This window comes from Myotis lucifugus, unplaced genomic scaffold (assembly GCF_000147115.1).
Source record: "Myotis lucifugus unplaced genomic scaffold, Myoluc2.0 scaffold_173, whole genome shotgun sequence".
In the NCBI taxonomy this organism is placed as follows: Eukaryota; Metazoa; Chordata; class Mammalia; order Chiroptera; family Vespertilionidae; genus Myotis; species Myotis lucifugus.
Genome location: NW_005871221.1, coordinates 1,541,595 through 1,555,298, shown reverse-complemented (window position 1 = coordinate 1,555,298; position 13,704 = coordinate 1,541,595). Strand labels below are relative to the sequence as shown.

General features: G+C 58.0%; 1 protein-coding gene across 1 annotated transcript in view; it reads left to right on the top strand.

The window, feature by feature from the left end:
• The first annotated feature begins 1,846 nt into the window (after nucleotides 1-1,846).
• NEK6 (NIMA related kinase 6) overlaps nucleotides 1,847-13,704 on the top strand; it is a 31,885-nt gene continuing 20,027 nt past the window's right edge. Inside the window, exons 1-4 of the mRNA XM_014462206.2 lie at nucleotides 1,847-1,960; nucleotides 8,583-8,723; nucleotides 10,023-10,085; nucleotides 12,709-12,819. Of these exons, the coding sequence (XP_014317692.1) occupies nucleotides 1,871-1,960; nucleotides 8,583-8,723; nucleotides 10,023-10,085; nucleotides 12,709-12,819 (405 nt within the window). The 5' untranslated portion in view covers nucleotides 1,847-1,870. The remainder of the gene's footprint in view (nucleotides 1,961-8,582; nucleotides 8,724-10,022; nucleotides 10,086-12,708; nucleotides 12,820-13,704) is intronic.

Genomic DNA, 13,704 nt, shown 5'->3' with positions numbered 1-13,704 from the left:
TCCTGCTGAAGACAGCTCTCCCGCCTTTCCCAGAGGCCCCCCTAAGGGCAGAGGACGGTGAACATGTCACCCCGAGGGGTCTGGGGGTGCAGCCCCAAGCAGCTGCAGAGCCTGCAGGAGCCTCGGGTTTTATCTTAAAATTCATGCGCATTTTACATTCCGTTCCCTCTGTATCCGGTTTATTGTCGCACACATTTCCCCCTGAGAAACAGCGCTGCCTCGGGAAGCTGCGTGTTTATCTGTTTATCCTGGGGCCTTTCGTACCCAGGTTCTCACCGTGTCACCTGGGGGGGAGCGCTCCATGCGGAGGCGGGCACAGATGGTGGGCAGGTGCTGAGGGGACGGCGGTCCCATCTGCATTTCAGGAAGTGGCCTCAGCGGCCCAGGCAGAGGAGGAGGGCGTGGTGGGGAGGGTCCCAGGCCCTGGAGGCCCAGCGATCAGGCAGTCAGGGGTGTGCGTGCGGGGACAGAGGCCTCCGAAAAACAGGCATAGCGTCGCTGTGCCCTCACCGTGACACTGATTTGAGATAAGAAAAAGGAGACAGCAAGAGCTCTACCTTCGTGTGTATACATTAGGATGAACCACATACAATGCTGTGTGTGGAAGTCAAAACTGGTTGAGTTTGGGCAACGTCACAGACAGGAGACCGCAGGGGCCGGGCCGGGCCGTGCTGGGCAGGAGGCACCTCGGGCGGCGCCCTGCCAGCCGGGGTTGTGTGGACCTGCAGTCCCTGTCATGCCGCCTGCTCCACGTGGCCTCGCTCCCTGCCATCTCCTGTGCGTGCTGGAGAGCAGCGTTATCCGAAAACACAGATGGAAGGTGTGAGAGGGAGGAGCTGGGCCTGCCGAGGACGCAGGAGAAGGGGCCCTGGACGCGAAGGTCCTGCAAAACGCCGGGGTGAATGAAGGCCTGTCTTCCTCCAAGGAGGTCGCTCCCCTTGCACCCGGAGGGTCAAGGGCTGGGTGTGTCCTCCTGCGGCCTCACAGCTGCTTCTGCTTCTGTGCGCCTGAGCCTCCATCCCTGCCCCAGGGGTGCTTGTCTGCTGGGAGCTGGAGAGGCTGCCTGTGACCCCAGGAGTGGAAGTGATGTTGGGAGTGATACTCTGAAGGCCTTCAGCTCAGGCCTGGGTGCCTGGTGGCACTCAGGGACAGCTGCTGCGGTTACTATGGCAACTGGTGACTAGCATCCAAGCTCTCTGGGAGCCTCTGATGTGACAAGCCCTGGAGGTTGAGAGGGTTGCTCCCTGGTGCCCAGAGGCTTGAGCGGGACTGTGAGAGGGACCCATGGCCTTGGCCTTCCAGTGATTGGTGCTCTGGGTCCAGCAAGGATGGAGACGCAGGGCCCTTCTTGCAGCTGCTGCTTGTGGTCTGACTCGAGGTCTGCTTCTCCTGACCACCCAGGCTGCCAGCCGGGGTTTATGTGGGACTGATGTTGGGGTGCAGGGGTATAGAATTACCCCCAAGAGGCTTGGAGGACAGCGATGTGGACAGAACTAGGCTTTGGAGTCTGGCACAAGTGGGGTTGAATCTGGTGCCCCCTGGCTGGCTGGGGCCACCTTTTAGACTTTTCCCTGCAGAGCCTCAGTTTCCCCTCTATCCGTTAGGGACAATCCTAGCAACCTAAGAGGACAGCATAATGGAGGGAAATGTGTCACGCAGGGTGTCAAGTCCTAGGCCTGCCACTTCTGAGCTGGGTGGCCACGGGCAGGGTACTTAACTGCTGCGCACCTCAACTCACACCCCTGTGAAATGGGGCCAGTGGAAGCACTTCCTCCGTCCCAGTGCTGTCAGGAGGGAATGGAAGGGCAGACACATAAGAAAGCCCCCGTTTTCTTTTGCAGCCCGTGCCCTTGTGAGGCTGGCATGCAGGATGGCAGGACAGCCCAGCCACATGCCCCACGGAGGGAACCCCAACAGCCTTTGCCACACCCCGGGGCCCGCGCACCCTCCTGACCCACAGGTAAGCCCTTTCCTCTCTCTGCAGGGCCTGGGAGTCTCCCAGGGACACATCCCTGAGGCCGCTTCGCCCTGGCCAACGGGGGCAGCCCCCAGACAGAGCCTCCTCGCGCACGTTTCCAGCGATGGGAGCAGAGCTCACTGCCTAACCCAGCCAGCCCTTCATTTCCTCCAGCGGCACTCGGAGAAGCCTCTCTGGGTGGGATGCCAGGCGCTGGGCCTGCCCCCGGGTGTTCCCATGTGAATGGAACCGCTTTGTCTCAGAGGGTCAGTGCTGCTGAGAAGGATGGACATAGCGGGGCTTGTGGCAGCGCCGGGAGAAAGGAGGGTGCGGGGAAATGGGCAGGGAGAACTGGGGTCAGAAAGAACTTCCTTACTCTGGGCCGAAGTCTGCCTCCCTTCTGGTCAGGACTGTGACCCTTTCAGCCTCTTTATCCAGAACCAGCAAAGCGAAGAATCACAGGTTTCCTTCCACCTGCCTCACCCCCGTGTAGACCTCGGAGAACCAGGCAGACTTTCGTAGCTTTTCTGAAGACAGCTTTTGGGGTTCGGAGCTGCTCGCACACCCCAGGCTGTTCCCTGGGCCTGGAGTGCCCTCCCCAACTCCTCCTCCAGCCTCAGAAACGCCACCACTTCTGGGGAGCCTTCTGCTCCACCCCAGCCCCTCCTCTGTGCTGCTTCCACACCTGTGCCCAGGCCCTGGGTCCCGGCCATGAGCACATCCCACTGGGGGACTGGATCCTGGGTCTCCTTCCCTCCTTAGACAGAGAGTCCTCTGGAGCCCCTCATGCCTGCTGAGTTAATACACTGCGCATACGTGTAGTGCACCCAGGACGCACACGACCCACGTCTGCTCTGACCCAGCACGCAATCTCACGGGAGGGTCAGACAGGAAAGGATGCAGAAGAAACTCGGAGCCAGTGAAGCTCCAACAAGGCACCTGACCCAAAGCCAGATTCACGCAGAGGCGACATATGAACTAGGAGAAACTGTGTGTGTGTGTGTGTGTGTGTGTGTGCGAGTGCGTGTGCACATGCACACAAGGGCACAAGGGTCCAAGGGCATCGATACTCTCCGTTTCTGTCACTGGCTGAGGTGCAGGGGCCCATTTCCTAGATGGATTTGGGGAGGTGGATCCCAGCAATCTGGGCAGCCCGTGGACACTGCTGGTCCAGAGTCCACCAGGACATCTCGGCGATGCCGGGGCAGCGGGGCCTCCTCGGGTAATGTAGCAATTTGTCATATTAAGTCATTCACTAACAATCGAGTCCCCCTTGATTAATCTCCCAGAATTAGCCAGTTGCATTTCAAGCAATTAGGGTTAATTATAGCCTCGTTTGGCAGAGGAGAGAGCCCCGTAATTATTTCGCGAACAAGAACGCGCTGGGCTGCGGCGGCGGCAACGGCCATGGCGTCTCGTCGCACATGTTGGAGTGGTAATGACATAGTTAAGTGTAATTAGATACGATGACTCAGCGTTGGCCAGCGCCTGTCGGGGAAGATGCCCCAGTGCTGCCAGCATCTGGCCGGGTTTGCAGTACCAGGAAGAACAGTGGTGTTGACGCTGGGTCTGCGGACGGTTGGGTTGGACAAAGGACAGTCTGGCACTTCCTGTCGCCTCGTCTGGTATTTAAATGCCATCTGAGGAGATATCGGGGCCTGAGCCTTGCCTATTTCAGGACATAGAAACACTGAAATGATGGCGGGGGCATTTTCCTTATGGTAGGAGGCATTGCTATTTCCCCAAAATCATCCTTAGAGGAAGGAGCGAGGCTCCCCGACAGGGAGAATGCTGCATGCTGGACCGGACTGGGTTCAGTTCCCAACTCCATCCCTCACCAGTCAGGTGACGTTGGTCGGTGACCTCTCTGAGCCTCAGTCTCCTCATCCGTAAAAGGGGGCCATGAAGACTAAGTGAGATGGTATACTTTAAACGTCCAGCATGGCACCCCACATCGTGGGTGTTACGGAAATGGGAAGTCATTGATCTGATTGTGATATTCTAAAATGTAATTTCGTTTTCACAGCTAAAGAGCCCAGAGTTGGAAATACCCCCAGTGCAGATAGAATAATTTAGCCCTCTGGTTTTTAATAACCTTCTGTGCCCAAGACACATGGTTTGTTCATTTCAAGGAGCTTTCCAGTTCTGAGAGCTACCAGCATATGAAAATATGTTTGCTGAGCACAGCAGAATTACATGTGAAATTCATATATACTAGTAATTGGGAAAGCTGAACATGCCTGCCTTTGTTAAGGTTTTGAATGAATGAATGAATGAATGAATGCAGTTGATAAAAAGCATCTACGCTTTATGATTTTTGCCAAGTTGCTACAGAGCATTTTCATCAGGATTGAAAGGCAAGGCTCAGCTGACCCAGAAGAACCATATGAATTTCCAAGCAGGAGGACGGTGTTCTTGCCTGAGAAAGCCCTGGCTAATGCGTCTTCCATCTGGAAAGTCTTTGCAGACCTGCATGGGCTGTGCCAAGTTCCGCTGTGTTCGGCACTGTTCCGAGAGAGAGAGGAACGTGCTGACTGCAGGAGATGAGGACAGCATTGCACAGGCCCAAACCGTTAGGAAAAGATTCCCAAGCCAACGATGGTCGTTAGATAAGATTTAATGTCCAAATATCGATGGCCATTAACGTTCAAGAAGTCTTTGCTTTGTTGTAAATTCAGCAAGTGCTTGTCTCATTTTTGCCTTCGGTCTGCGTGTTCCAGGAAGAGGGAAGAGCCAGACCTGAAGGTGCAGGACCCTCGGGTTAGATAAGGGTTTAAATCCCGGTGCTTAGATAAGGTAGAATGAATGAGCAGTCATGACGAAAGGCTTGGACTCCGCGCTGTGTCATTTGGAATTGACTCTGCAGCCGACGGGGGGCCCATTGTGGGTTTGAAGTTGACGGGGTTGAGGTTTTAGATCACTGGGAGCTGAGGCTCGAGGCGCAGGGAAGGTGGGAAAAGGAGGCGAGGAGGTGAGACGATGCCTAAGCCTTAACCAGGCTGGACACGGAGCGAAGATTTCAGAGACTTCCAGGGGAAAAACCACCTGCTTTTGGTGACTGAAGGAGGAGGGAGAGGGAAGTCCAGGCTGTGCCCAGCCGCTGGGTGATGGCTGCTGCTCTGTGTGGCTTCACCCTTCCAGTCTTTGCTTGTCCGTCATTGGGAGCTGATTCCGGAGTCTCTCGTCCGCATGTTTAATTAAGCTCAGCTCGCTCCGAGCTCCGTTAATGAGGGTCGGCCTGGGGAGCCACGACAATGGAGATGCCTTAGGTTTTGTCATCAGAGTCTTCCATGCTTCGGGCATCTCGCTCGCTGTTCCCATGGTGCTGCGTGTAGGTGTCCGGGCGAGAGAGTCACAGTGGCGGTTGCACCTACCTCCTCCCCTCCTTCCACCAGCTCAGAGCAGTGGGTCTTATCCGGGGCTCCAGTTTGCAGGGGTGGGGGCGACGCTGCGATACATGACTTGCCCGTTAGCTTGGGAGGTGCAGAGGCGGGGTCACTCCAATCGCGTGGCCCGCGTGCACCTCTCGAGTTTGAAATGAGCCAGATCGTGAAGAGCCGAGTGGCGCTGGCCTCCTTAGGGCCTGAGGATATGGACTCTCTGTAAATCGTGCCCTTTCGTGCAGCGTGGATTGGAAACGCGTTGCCATGTACGCATGTCCCGCGTTCCTTCCACACGATGTCAGATGTCTTTAAAGGTGAACTTGGTTTACAGGAAATGTCATTCTGATGAAGTGTGCTTTCTAAAATCACAGAAACGGTTGCCTCAAAATTAATGATGCATTGCAAATATCGGGGGGAAAAGACCCATCCAGTGTAAAGACGATTAAAATTCAGGTCAGAAGTCTGACTTAGTCAGGCTAAATTTTTTAATGAGATTTCAGGAAATTAATTGGGCGAATGCATTTTTATACTTTTAACATGTAATTTTATGCTCCTGTTTGAAAAAAAGAAGAAGAATTTGTCGATGGCCAAGGCTTACTGTGGTTCAAACATTTTTAACTCCAATTAGCACAGGGTGGGGGGCATTTGTGGCCTAATGTGATCGGACTTGGAGAAGAAAGCTGGGTTTCTCCACGCTCTCTGGGGGTGGGGTGTCCAAGATACCCCCTTCCCTGTACGTCGGGCTTTGGCCCGAGAAGCCTGGCAGCATTCCTTGGGAGGGTGGGCTGGGGACAGAGGTGACTCGGGGACCTGGGCCGTCTTCTTGGCCCCTTAGCCAGACCTCCAGAGGCCCCCTCCTCTCTGAGGTGGTGTGGCCGCCTGGGCATCGCAGGCCTCCTCCCTCGGGCCCCTGCAGCTGGCAGCAGAGCCTGGGTCAGCATCCCCACTGCCTACCCAGCCCTCCACCCCCTCTCCTCTACCTTTGGGGGAGAACTAAAGGGCTCCCACCCGGGGAAAGAGGAGGAGGAGTCAGAAATGGCCTTTGGTGCCCATGGCAGAGCGAGGCAGGGGGAGCGCAGTCCCTTGGCTCACCGTCTCAGAGGTCACTGCTTGACCACAGCCAGGTGACATTGGGTCAGTGACCTCTCTGAGCCTCAGTTTCCTCATCTGTGAAATGGGGCCATGAAGGCTGCGTGAGATGGCAAACGTTAAACATCCAGCACGACATCCCACAGCGCGGAAATGATAGGCCGTTGGTCTTGCCCTTATAGTGTAAAATTCATTTTCGTTTTCACAGCTAAAGAGCCCAGAGCTGGGCACCCCCTCAGGGCAGACCCTTGTGGGGACGAGGACGGTGGTGAGGACGCCCTGCACTGTGTCCTGGGCCAGGCCTTTGCCAGGCCAGGTGCTGTACACACCCTGCCTCCGTCCATCCGTCCCAGCCGCCTGGGGAGTAGGCGCTGCTGTTCTACAGACATCTGCGATGCCAACGCCAACACCAGTAACACACAGCCTTTCCTGTGTGCCGCGTGCTTTCCTTCATTAACCTGTTCAACCCCCTGGGGGTTACAGATAAGGAAGCTGAGGCCCAGAAGGGTTTGCCTAAGGTTTACAGCCAGGAAGTGGCAGAACTTGGACTTGAATCCAAGCTCAGGGCCCCAGTGTCCCTGGAGGTTGTTCATTTTCCCCAGGAGCCGGTCTGGGCCCAGACCTAACGGGCCGTCCACAGCATCAGATGAGCCTTCCCAGGAAGGCCGACAGGATCTTTACTGTGAACCACGCTGGTGTGAGCTGTCCGGGCCCAGCCCCGTGTTTGCCCAGCAGTTCAGAGCTCCAGGGACCCCTTTAATCCATATCATCTCCCTGGACCCTCGTGGAATCCTGAGGCTGGTGTTACGCGGCCGGGCTGTGGACGACCTCCCCGGGCTGCAGGGGCACGAGTGGAGCTTGCCGGGGGCTGACCCAGGACAAGGAAGGCCTCGGAGGTGGCAGCAGAGAGCGGCCTGGCCTTTCGGGGCAAGAGCTCAGGTCACCTTTTCCTTTTCCACTCACAGCCCCTGAGATAAATCAGGTCAGGACTCTGCTGGCTCAGGCGGCTGCGCCCGGGAGCCCTGTGTCCCGCAGGGCCCCCCACCGGAGCCGAGGCCACCCGGTGAGGGGCCCCATTCACCTCCGGGGAGGCACCCTCACCCGGTGCTGCTGCCCCAGTGACCTGCCCCACCACAGGAGCTCATTCCTCTAATTAGGTCGAATGGGTTGTGACAGGAAATGCAAATCTGGGTCATCGCATATGCAGATGTGCAGCTGGAGCGGCAGCGAGCCGGCTGGGATGTCACCCACGTCCTCTGGGAGCTTCCTGGAGGGTGTGGAGCAGGGCAGCCGGGCTCTGGGGCCAGCCCTGGGAGGGGAGGGGCGGTGCGGGGACTCAGCACTCATCCTGAGGAGAAGCAGCCCAGCTTCCCAGAGCAAGGACCTGGGAGATCACATCCTCCAAACACTTCAAGTCCCAGGGGGGAAACTGAGGCCCAGCGCGGGAGGGTCCCTGCCCCATGTCATCCAGCAGTGCATTCAAGTCCCGGCTCCCTCTGCCTGGCTGGGGGACCGTGCCCCCCTTTTCTTATTTATAAAATGGGATTCATAATTTACAAGGCTGTTCGAAGATGTAAGTCATAAAATCTGTCTAAGCAGCCAGTACAGTAACTGACACACAGTAGGTCCTCATACACGACGGCGTGTCATAGTTCCCTGAGTACGTGTGATTCCTCCAGGCGCTGACGTCACCTTTGTCTGAGGGTGTGTGATTTCGGCTGCGCTCAGAAGTGACCGTGGACGGTCACAAAGACCCACTGAGCTCCAGTTTGGAGCACATTCCATGTGTCATTCAACAAACAGGCCCAGCACTTGCCTTGGCTCAGGGGACATGGAGGGCACTGAGGCAGGAGCCCACTCTTGGAGAGGCCCGTGGTGGGGTGCGGGGGGAGGCAGACAGAACGTAGCCGACAAGCCAGTGATCAGATCGTGAGGGGGCGTGATAAGGGCTGTGGGGGAGCCAGCAGCCTGTTTCTCAGCTGCAGAGCAGGGTCCTCGCGGGGAGCACCTGGGGCGGGTGTGGAGAGCACGGGGGTCGGGGTGACGAGGAGGACAGCGGGTGGCGATCAGAGCCCCCTTCACCCACGGGCGCTGGGAAGGGCAGCGCTCCACCTCGGCCTGGCTGGACGCCGACGCCCTCTGTCCCCCTCCAGAGGCACCCGAACGCCCTGTCTTTCCGCTGCTCGCTGGCAGACTTCCAGATCGAGAAGAAGATCGGCCGAGGGCAGTTCAGCGAGGTGTACAAGGCCACCTGCCTGCTGGACAGGAAGACGGTGGCTCTGAAGAAGGTGCAGGTGAGCCAGCGACCCCACGGGTCAGAGCTGCCTTGCAGGAGCCCACTTCTGTGTCTGACCGTGGCGGCCCGGGGCCAGTCCCTCCCCCTCCTGCCCTCCCTTCCCTGCCGTTCCTCTGTAGAGGAGGGAAATTAGTTCCCAGCTCGCTGGGTATGGAGAGAGCCAGGCGGACTCCTGAAAGTTCCATCTGAGCAGTAAAGGAAAACACTGAGCATGCCCTGAGCACCTACTGTGTGCACGGGGGCCTGCTGGGAGCTCACGGAGCCTTGACAGCAGCCCTGGCTGAGGACTAGCATCCCACCGCCCAGAAGAGGAAAACGGTGCCAAGCAGGGAATGACTCGCCAGGCCCTCAGAGGACTAAGGCCCACGACCCTGCTGCCTGCACTGGCTGGTCCGTCTGGGCTGGAGTGTCCTCCCAACCCCCGTGTCCCTCCTAAAGGGCAGAAGGGGGTTGAGCAGACGGCTTTAAGCGGCAAACTCTGGCCAGGAAGCATTTCAGTGAGAGCCGCTGGGCCTCTTGGCACGCTGCTTCGCTGCAGGAGATGGTGTTGCCTCCTCCGCAGCGTCCCGAACCCCCGTACGAGATTAGCAGCCTGGGCAGAGGCGGCGGCTCAGGCGCAGTCACAGGGTGGCAGCCGGGTGGAGGCCTCCCGCTGGAAGATCTGGCATCAGTTTCCTTGTTGATCCTGGACTCGCACGTGGCTTCAGGTCCCGGAGGAGAAACGGGCGCCTCTGTTCAGAAAAGGACCACGTTCTGCCCTTTGTTTCCCAAGGAGGGGCTCTCGGGCTCCTTTTGTCCGGGTTTGTTTGTGTCGTGAGGGATTTGGTGACGAGGCCGCGGGCCTGCCCACCATCTCTTCGTTCCTGGAAGTCAGAGGCACTGGGAGGCCCCACCCTGAGTGAGCTCTGGAGGTCGGGGGCAGGAGGGGTCGAGGTGCCAAGGGCTGAACTTCACCTTCTCACTCTGTCCAGCTCGGGCTATTGGCCCCATGTACAGAGGTGAAGACTGAGGCTCTGCGTGTGTTTCCCGGCTGCCACCTCTCAGTGTGACCTCAGCCAGTCGCTGGGCTTCTCCGGGCCTCAGTCTCCTCTGTGAGTCAGTGACAGTACTTCCTGCCTTGTGGGAGTCGCCCTGAGGATTCAGCCTAAAGCGGGCAGCATGGCGCCTGGCACATGGCGGAGCCACTGAGCAGAACTGTTGTCCTCACAGGGTAGGGCCGCTCAGCAAGGAGGTGGCTGACCGGGACACTGGGTGCGGGGTTTTAACCGTCCTGTTTCTCTTTTTCCTCTCGCCCAAGATATTTGAGATGATGGACGCCAAGGCCAGGCAGGACTGCGTCAAGGAGATCGGCCTCCTGAAGGTGAGAGCCCTGAGCGGACGGTCTCAGTGAACAGCCCTTCCTTGAGCTGGAACAGGACCGACTGGGCCAGGCGTGTAAAGGGCAGGCGGCCCAGGGCCTGAGCGGGGGAGGCGTGCAGGGTGCGGATGGTGGTGGCACTGTGGTCGCTTCCCTCTTCCCACTGGCATCTGCATTGGCTTCCCTGGAGTCAGAGGTTATAGGACATTCTGCGCTAGACTTGGCCCTGGCCCGAGCTGCTCTCTCCCTACCCCCCAGGTGTGGGATGCTGCTGAGATCTTGGAAGTGATGGAGGAGGAGGAGAAGGAAGAGGAGGAGGAGGGGGGGGGGGGAAGAGCAGTTCAAATCCCAGTGTCTTAATTTACAAGCTGTGTGACCTTAAGCCAGTGATTTTACCTCCCTGAGCATCTGCTCAATGGTGAGAACACCTGCCTCAAAGGATGTAGGCAGATTGAGAGGATTAAATAAAATAGTATCTGAAGAGGGCCTGGTGCAACAGAGCACACAGTAGGTGCTTGCTCGGCGCCTTCCTCCCTTCCCGGGAAACAGGAGAGCCTTTCTTCGTAGCTTCTTAAAGGGGGGCTACTGGTGGCAGTGACATCCTTCAAAGCCACAGCTGCGGGATTTCAAATGAGCAGCTCATCTGCCGGGCCCTGCCCTGGGCTTCAAGGCAGGCAGCAGAGGGTGACCCTTCAGGGTACTGCTGGCCAACTCGGGGCCCCGGAGCCAGGGGAAGCCCTGCGGAGGCCGGGGCCGTTCCAGAGCCTGGAAGGCGGAAATGAGCTGCTGCAGGACCCCCCGCAGTGTGGATTGGGGGGCCAGGTTGTGGTGGCCTCTGATGCCATACTCGGGACTTAAATGTGGTGACGATGCGTCTTGGTGAGTCATGGTGACAAGGCTGGAGCCGGGAGGCTTGTAGGGAGCTGTTCTTAACTCCAACTGTTACAGGTCAAAATAACATTATAACTTTTTTCTAATAACATTATAATTTTTTTCTAATAACTATAAATTTTTCTGATATTTTATTTATTTTTTAATATATATTTTTATTGGTTTCAGAGAGAAAGGGAGAGGGAGAGAGGAATAGAAACATCAATGATGAGAGCAAATCATTGATTGGCTGCCTCCTGCACGCCCAGTATCAAGCCCACAACCCAGGCATGAACCCTTGATCGGAATCGAACCTGGGACCCCTCAGTTCACAGGTTGACACTCTATCCACTGAGCCAAACCTCAGAGAGAGGAAGGGAGAGGGAGAGAGGGATAGAAACATCAATGATGAGAGAGAATCATTGAGCGGCTGCCTCCTGCACGCCCCACACTGGGGATCGAGCCCACAACCTGGGCAAGTGCCCTGACCAGGAATCAAACCATGACCTCCTGGTTCATAGGTCGACCCTCAACCACTGAACCACACTGGCCAGGCCTTCAGATAACATTTAAACTATTACATGATGGTCAACTTTGGAAGCCTGTTGTGATGTGGGGACTCTTCCTGATTCCCCAGCCTGGTGACTAGCTGTCCCAGTCACCCCCCCCCACCCTTGGCCAAGAACACACGTGTGCCATCCACACCGAGTAAGGGATTGCACACGCGTGTGGACTGAGCTGAGCCCGCCTGTTTCGGGTCCCTGGGTGCAGAAACGTGTGAGCACAGCCCTTCGGTGGAGCAGGCGGGCGTGGTGTGAACTGGCCCGCTGGGGTGGGGCAGCTGAGTGCCGATGACCGTGGGCTTCAGGGGCGGGCACGCCCTGGCTCACGAGCTGTGTGGCCGTGGGCGAGCTGTTGACTGCTCGGGCCCTCGGTCACCTCATCTGTCCAAGGGGGTGAGGACAGCTGTGCCGTCCTCAGGTGTCGGGGAACAGTGAGCGGCTGCTGGAGGAGCTCAGGTAGCTCTGGTGTGTGCCAGGTGCTCTGCCAGCGGCAGCCCTGTGGTCGCGGGAGGGCCACGCCAGCCCCTTCCCAGGCCGCCGACCCAGGTCCCGCCTGCCCATGGGAAGTCAACAGGAAGTGCCAGGGCAGGAGGTGTTTCCTGCAAAACAAAGGGAAACGCCGTTCTCAGAGGGGCCACTGGGCGACTTGTTCATATTTTCATGCCAGGACCCGAAACCAAGGCCTCCCGGTGCCGAGGCCGCTGGGCGTAGGGCGGGAAGGCGGCCATGTTGGAACACAGCGGATTCACATACTCACGGGCTCGGCACCGTGTTTGAGCACAGGGGATGCAGCCCAGCGCGGGAGGCAGATCCAAGAGGCCCTGGGTGCAGAGATTCCAAGAAGAGGGGACCTTATATTGATGCGCCCTTTACTCTCAGCCCTGCCCTCTGTCCTTCCCTCTGGTCACTTTGTTGGACGTTTCAAGGGTGTTCATCGAATCTTCACAGCACTGTGCCCATTTTACAGATGAGGAGACTGGGACTGAGATGCAGAATGTCACCCAGCTTTCCCAGCGTCACCCAGCTCTGCCTGACTCCCAAGCACAGGCCTTTTCCATAAGACACTCACCTCTCCAGCAAATGCCAGGGCCGCGTTCGTGGGTGCCAGGGGGGTGCCAGCCCGGGGCAGGCACTGAGGCTGTACCATCTCTCACTGACTCTGTCTGTCTCTCTCTCTCTCTCTCCTTGGGCAGCAACTGAACCATCCGAACATCATCAAGTACTTGGACTCGTTTATTGAGGACAACGAGCTGAACATTGTGCTGGAGCTGGCTGACGCGGGCGACCTCTCGCAAATGATCAAGGTGAGGGTGCCAGGGGGCAGGCAGGGCCCGGGAGCTGCCCAGGGTCAGGCAGCCTTTCCTCGGGCCTCTGGGACACTCAGCGCCCCTTGCTGAGCCCACAGGCCTCAGGCCCCGTCCCCACGTGCTGTGAGAAGGCTGGCCATAGACAGAAAGGATCCCTCTCCCACCCCCATGGTCCCAGCCTGCCTTGGGCTCATGGCCACTTGTCCTGCCTCACAGGAGGAGCAGGCACAGAACCCTGCACTAGGTCAGACCCCACCAGCTCACGGAATCTGGGAAAGTGTCTTGTGGGTCCAGTTGCCTCCTTTTACAGACGGGAAAACTGAGCCCAGAGAGGTTAAGAGACTTCCCCGACGATACCCAGCAGTGAGGGGACAGAGCTGGGTCTGTAGCCCAGGTCTCTGTTTAGAGGCCAGGACCCTCTAGTGGATTTCGTTCCCAAGATGTTTTCCCTGAGGCCCTCCAGCCCCTGAGGGGCGTCCTCATTCCCACGGGCGGCAAAGCCAGGAGTCTCCTCGAGTTGATGGACTTGCCAAGTTCCACAGGCCGGCTCAGGGCCAGGCCTGGCTCTCGCTGCGCATTCCACGCGCCCTCCCGGCACGCCACCCCTCACCCCACCTCCGGGGGGCGGGACCAGGTCCACATGAGTCTAGGATCAGGGATCATCGCAGCCCCTGACGGAGCACCCACTGTGGGCCACAATGTGCTGACCACTAGCATCACTCACTGAGTCCACACTGTTCTCGGCAAAGCTCAGAGAGGTTTAGTCACCTGCCTGTGCGCACAGCCTTCAAGTGGGACCGTCAGGCCCGAGCCCTTAGCCCTACTCCTGTTTCTCCTCTCAAGCCTCCACTGCTGGCTTCACATGAGTCTGCAGCTACGATT